The 7,285-nt window shown below is 35.8% G+C and overlaps 1 protein-coding gene across 1 annotated transcript; it reads left to right on the forward strand.

The window, feature by feature from the left end:
* Window positions 1-5,742: 5,742 nt before the first annotated feature.
* On the forward strand, window positions 5,743-6,931 carry LOC130049771 (uncharacterized). Its single transcript, XM_056147769.1, has 3 exons — window positions 5,743-6,184; window positions 6,288-6,438; window positions 6,737-6,931. The coding sequence occupies exons 1-3, from the start codon at window positions 5,743-5,745 to the stop codon at window positions 6,768-6,770; spliced, it is 627 nt and encodes a 208-aa protein (XP_056003744.1). The 3' UTR covers window positions 6,771-6,931.
* The last annotated feature ends 354 nt before the right edge of the window (window positions 6,932-7,285 follow it).

Genomic DNA, 7,285 nt, shown 5'->3' on the forward strand with positions numbered 1-7,285 from the left:
AACGACCATAGAATTTGCGAATTGCTGACTTCAATCGAGACTGTTGAAATTCCTGTGCCATCAACTTGTTTGTCAGTAGCTTACCTCGATTTAAAAACTGACTATACCCAGATACATTTTGAAGTCTTGTTTGTGCACCTGTAAATTCCTGGCGCTAATTACTAGACTAGCTTTATTGTACATGGATTGTTTATACTCATGTAATAAGACATTAAATACTATGTATCAAAACTTTTACCGTACCAATTTTGATGCGCCAGATGCGCATTTCGAAAATTAATGTCTCTTCAGTGATGCTCAACCGAAATGTTTGAAATCCGAAATAACAATGAAGTAATAGAGCTATCAGAGCCGAAAACAGCGTGCCAAAAAAGTGGAGTCAAATTCATCTAAGGATAAGAGCTATGTATGAGGGAGATATTCCTTAATTTTGAAATTAATTTCTAAATTTTATAACAGCAATTAAATATACATCCGTATTTCCAAGCTAGTAACGAAGTAGTTAGCTACTGGGCTGTAGAGACCCTCGGGGACTAACAGTCCACCAGCAGAGGCCTCGACCCAGGGGTTATAATGTAAAACTTATACGGTACCAAATTTGATGCACCAGATGCGCATTTCGAAATATAATGTATCTTCAGTGATGCTCAACCGAATATTTCTTAAGCCAAAATATAAAATGCATGCAGTATACCGAGATGACGCATCAATATTGATGATCTATGAAAAAGTAAAGAATTCTATATATTATAATATGACAGAAATATGTACTTCCACAAACACTAACAATCAGATGTATTTATGTATATATTGTATCTACCTGATTATTAAGTAAGTACAATCCAAGGAAAAAACCCAAAATATACCGACTGGATAAACCATTTTGCGTTTACCATGTGCTTACCAATCGCATTGCTATAACCGTGCGCTCACTGCTCACCAAACTGCGCTCACATTTTGCTCTGCGTGCCTTTATCGTTTGCTCTGTTTGTGTTCATCGTTTGCTCTGGGTGCGTTCACCGTTCAAGTATGCCATCATACCGTTTCAGGGACTGCAGCATTTACTTTTATGTCGGTAGCCTGTCTCGATTTACAAAAACAATAATCATAACGTAGAATATTGTGCATATGGTATCAACTGGTATATAGAAACACTATATCAAAGGTTAATGGGAAATTGATTAACAATAAGCTTCATTCCATAAAGATTAATTTGTTGGGTTATTGTTTAGATTGATGAGACATATCATAACGTTTTTGTAAAAGCTCTTAGGCTGTTGGTGTGGGGGAAACGTGAGTACTCAGTAGAAACCCATGGGTTAAAAATGATCGATCACAATACCCTATGCCATATAACCACTGTCGATACTGATTATCAAACTAGGGTTAAGGGGTGAGAAGCAAGTGTATTAACCACTACGATAGCTGGGCATCCGGCCTCTATCAAACCATTTTGAAGATAGTTTGCGTTCACTCATGTAGATATTATCATTTGGGAAATTTGCAAATTAGTTATATTTCACATAATATGTTTCAATCTTAAAAAGGTACCCCTCCTTTGCTTGTTAGGCGAATATTTATTTTACTTTAAACACTTCATAAGGAATCACTGATATGTATCCAGTCTTGAAACATAACGATGTGTTGCAACAAACAAGGTATACCCTCTTCACTGTGACATAATTTATCACAAGTCTAACACCTTCAAAAAGCATTGTAGGAATCTAAATGTGTGTCTCCGAATGCTTTATATTTTCGGATAAAGCCTTCCCTGAATTTGCTACATATTTTCTTGAGAATGCATTGAAGTTGGTTAATTGTCTCTTAACTCACATGTGCATGTGTAGAAATCATAATTTTCTGATGATGATGGTGGTTATAAACATTCCTTTTTTTCGCGGGGAGAATATCATTTTGTATCCGCGCTGATTTCTCTAAAATGCATATCCTGAAACTGAACCTCCATTGGGAAATAGTCTGCCCTGTCTTAATTACTTGGTGATTCATTTCAAGTTTAATCGGCCATATCATTTTTGATATTCCACACGTCCTTAATGACACCATGATCATTTCATTAAAATTTGCAGCCGTTGATAGGTGAATGACTTATACTTATCGTCTGTACACCATTGGTGCAAATAATGCGTTATTTGTAATACGGACTTCAATTTCAATATAATTTTTTTTTAAAAATAATTTTAACTAATCGGTATGATTATGTATTATATCTGTTTTGAGACAACAAATGAAGACAGTTTGAAATAATCGTGAATTGATAATGCACGGTAGATAAGATACTACAGGAATATCTTAAATGGCTGTACATTTGAAAAATAACGAACCTGCTTAAATGTGAAAATAGAGAACAGTGATCAATTTCATAACTCCTATAAACAATGTAGGATAGAGAGCTAAGGAAACATGAACCCCTTGATATAGCAGATATGATATAAGTTGCCTCTGAGGAGTAAGCATCCCCTGTCGACCGGTCAAACCCGTCATGAGCATTACAAGTGTACTTTTATCAGGGAACACAGCTATCCGTAGTCAAAATTATTGTGCCAAGCACGATTTAACAACTGTTATGAAACACGCCAGACAGGATTTGACCCAATGATAGGCTGTTTTGACAAACTAGATCGTTATTACAACCAAATAATTAGCGGATTGCTGACTTTAAACGATATTGTTGAAATTCTTGCGCCATCAATTTGTTTATCAGTAGCCTACTTCGATTTACAAAATGACAGTAAGCAGAACAAGCTCTTGCTCATCGAATCACTGGATCTATATAAACACTAAATACAGATGGTGGTACAAGAATATGGGAAATTGCAATCATCACGTTTGGGTCGTTACTTTGCCGTTTATATGTTTTTCAATAAAATATCCAAGTATGAAGCAGAAAAGGACAACTCCGTGGTGTATTTTATCAAGAGTTTACAGAGATATATTGAATCAACACATTAATGGCAGTTATTATTTTAATGGATAAAGGATCGTCAGTGCAAGGCGAAGATAATGAACAGCGATACATCTCAAAACTCAGATAAGCAATACAGAATAGATAGTTGGACAGACATGGACCCCTGGACACACCAGAGGTGGGATCAGGTGCCCAGGAGGAGTAAGCATCCCCGGTTGACCGGTCACACCCGCCGTGAGCCATACGACCTGACCAGGTAAACGGAGTCATACTTAGTCAAAATCAGAGTGTCAAGAATGGCTTAACAATCGGTATGAAACACGTCAGACAGCATTTAACCCAATGATAGGTTGCATTGACGAACTATATATGTAAATGTTGAATTGAAGGCCACATCAGCATATTTTTCTCCTCACGTAAAAGTGTTTGAATAAATTCCGCTTCACATGAATATAAAAACAGGTCAGCTAACAAAGGAAATCAATTCATGCCCCTAGGAATTTCAACATATTGTTGGACGATCTGATCAACAGAGCCACCAATATATTAAATGAGGCGTCCCATGCAAAAAGGGCCCTTATGTATATTGACGTCATAATGAGAAAAACGCTGGTAAAGATAACGTCATTATTTGCAAGTTGCGTCTGTTACTTATGTTTGCAATGCTGTCAATATAACGTGATTGTGTTTATATAAATCACCTGGAACGATGCCGACATGTACCTGGAATTAACAAGAGGAAAACATGGACTTTTTAGAGGTGAGTTTTATATAAACAGACATAACCAATATTGTCTTGGTGACAATTAGACCTATAAAATATTTCGATGCACAAGATTTGGGATCCGCGCATATGTTGACGGGTACTGCAGGTGCACTTCAATCTAAGATCATATGTATCCACATATATATACATGCAATTTTACGCATTAAGCAGATTAATCAAATCAAATGATACAATTTAGAGATTTGTCATTTAAGTGAAAAATACTTATTTTACCGATATTCATTAAAACATAAATCAATGACGTACGTTTGTTTACATTCGCGATTGTTGAGCTCCGTGCATGTACATGTGTTTATATATGTCCCGCTTGTGATATCCTAGTTATTTTTCATAAAGTTTTTAAAAAGACAAATAACTAATTGTTCTTATATCATAATGGGGTTATCATCTGGCTTTCTAAACTTTATTTAGTGCCTAAAATGACTTGTTTTCATCGCGGCTATTTATAGGTAAATGGATAAAATTTAAAGTTACGTCCCGCTGTTTTCGTATCTCATAGGCGGATTCACCGGTGGCTACTCAAAAATTAAATAAACAATGATCATATTAAATTCAAAAAAATAATAAAGAATTAATCTTTTCAAATTCATCAACAATTTTTAAAGTAAAGTTTTGTTTCAACAAATAAATATATAAATATTTGAATACATAAATCCAGTTTAATCAGAATGACCATAGTGGATGACCCCTTATTACTCTTACTGAGAGAGAGAGAGAGAGAGAGAGAGAGAGAGAGAGAGAGAGAGAGAGAGAGAGAGAGAGAGAGAGAGAGAGAGAGATCTGGGACTTCAAATTAGAAAGACTGAATACAATTTTTTCTATCAAATGCGGTTATTATTAATCGAAATATGCAGAGTGCAGAGCAGTTTTCTGCATGTAGACACGTTTATTCAGATAAAATATTTCTGTAGTTAGGTGCTTATTTCAGTCTTACATTTAATTGATCAACATGCTAATGATAAATAAAAATACTATTTACTGGATTTATATTTAATGAATAGCTCATAAACAATCTAATACTTATAATAATAAAAATGATATTACCATTTTGTGCTGAAATCAACAACTTGTCAAAATTTAAATTCAGTACTACTGTAAAATCTCTGTTTGTAATATGAATGTATTTGATATTTTATTTTAAACAAATACATGAAGGTTTAAATATTTGCATGGTATGTGAACATGTAGAATTTCACAGGGATATTTTGTTACAGATTATTGACGAGTGGCATAGGGAATATTTTCCTCCTTCACAAAGTGTTGAATCATCTGATGAAAATACAGACGATAGTGATCAGAATAAAAACCTAAATTCAGAGGAGGAGGACTGGGATAATAACAATCTTGACTTAACAATTCGTGAAAAGATAATCAAAGGCTGCTCCTGCAGAATGGATTGCATATCAAATATTAGTTTTGAAGAAATCAGTCACCATATTTATTCCATGAGAGAACTTTCCAAGGAAGAGAAGGATATGTACATTGTGGGAAAGCTAAAAAGTAAAAGTTCTGGTGGCGGATCTTCAAGACGCGATGCCAAACGACAGAGATACGAATACAATTTTGATGACCGGGAAGTATGTACAGATGTGTTTTTATTTTTACATGACATTGGTGAAAAACATTTTAAAAATCTTGTGAAGCATATGAAGACCCATGGAATAAAACCACGGACACATGGAAAGATCGGGAAAAAACCACACAATGCCCTGTCCTTTGAAGAAATTAAATTTGTCGTGCAGTTTATCAATCGATATTCTGAAGATAATGGACTTCCTATGCCAGCTGCTCCAAGAGGTCGCGACTCCGAACCACCCATTTTTCTACCTTGTTCAACACCAAAGAACGGAATTCATCAGTTATATGTTGAAACTTATCATGAGGTCCAAATTCGTGCTGTTAAATTGTCCTCATTCTATTTCATCTGGTCTGCCATGCCTTCCTAACATTCAGATTGCCAACCCCAGATCTGATGTATGCAATACCTGTGAGCGCCACAGAGAGCACATTTTGAATGCAAAATCTGAAAATGAAAAGCTTACAGCAACAAGAAAGTTTACAGATCACATTGAAAAAGCAGAGGGAGCATCACCTCTACATTCAGTGCATTAAAGAAGGCAGGGAAGAACATCAGTCTATTCAGCTTCCTGAGTCACCTGTTAGACCCTGTTCCACAGATTTCCTCAAAACTCACTACACTTTTGACTTCGCGCAATGTGTGTCTGTACCTCATCATTCCAGACAAGTAGGGCCAGTATTCTTTGAGACACCACGGAAAATTCAGATCTTTGGAATTTGTATGGAGGGAGTAGGATCTCAGCGAAATTATTTGATTGATGAAGACCAGACCATTGGAAGAGATGGAAAGAATGCCCATGGGCCAAATACAGTCATCAGCATACTTCATCACCATTTTCAAAATTATAGCATGGGAGAGAAATGTGCTGTTCTTCACTGTGATAACTGTCCAGGTATGTATATTTCATCTTCATTTTTTCATATACACCTAGTTCTATTCATTTTGTCCACATGTATATGCTGCTTCTAATATTCTAATGCTCACTTCATCTTTAGGTCAAAACAAAAACCGGTATGTGATTGGATATTTGCTATGGCGGGTCATGATTGGGCTACATCGAGCAATTGAACTTCACATGCAGATACCAGGGCATACAAAATGTCAAGTGGATGCAGGCTTTGCTCAGATCAAAAAGAAGTACAGGAGGTGATATTGTGTTAATATCAATTAATATTCCAAAACTAAAATTTTATCTAGCATAATCGAGAATTTCTATAATAGTCTATATTTGTTCAAAACCTTTACGCGGCGATGCATTTTGTTTTTATATCAGATTGTGACACTTTACAGCATGTTGCTGACGTAGTCTCCAAGTCCTCCAAAAGTAACGAGGCTGTGATAATAGAGGATGGAAATGTGAAATACTATGAATGGAAAGAGTATATAAAAACAACTTTTCAGCCTTTGAAAGGGATACGCAAGTTTCATCACTTCACTTTTTCAGCACTGCTGCCTGGAGTTGTATTATGCAGCGTTGATGTAGATGGCGACAAGGTCCCAGTAATCCTCAGTAATCACGACCAAATCAGTGTAAATCTACCACCAGAGATAATGCCGGGCGGACTCAGTAGAGAACGACAGGAATATTTATACAAACATATCAGACCTCATGTCCGGGAATGTTTCAGGGACACAACATGTCCAGCATTTCATGAAGAATAAGTGAAAGTTTCAATTGTTTCCGACAATGATTAACGTCATTTCAACGTCATTTTTTGTAACGTCATTGAAATATTATCTTAACCTTTGACAGCCTATATCTCAGTAAATATGCTGAATATTTGACCCAAACTTCACATGTGTCTTTTTAATGTTGTTTTCTATCATATTCCATTAAAAAGTTAATTTTGATAATTTTTACCATAAGGGCCCTTTTTGCATGGGACGGCTCAAATGTTTATAAAACTGAACCATGTTTTTGAAGAATGTTACCCTTTGAACAGGCAGATGGGCTAGACGTATGATAACCAAAAGTAGAAGTGGTCCCATATCC

Source organism: Ostrea edulis, chromosome 8, assembly GCF_947568905.1.
Source record: "Ostrea edulis chromosome 8, xbOstEdul1.1, whole genome shotgun sequence".
NCBI lineage: Eukaryota > Metazoa > Mollusca > Bivalvia > Ostreida > Ostreidae > Ostrea > Ostrea edulis.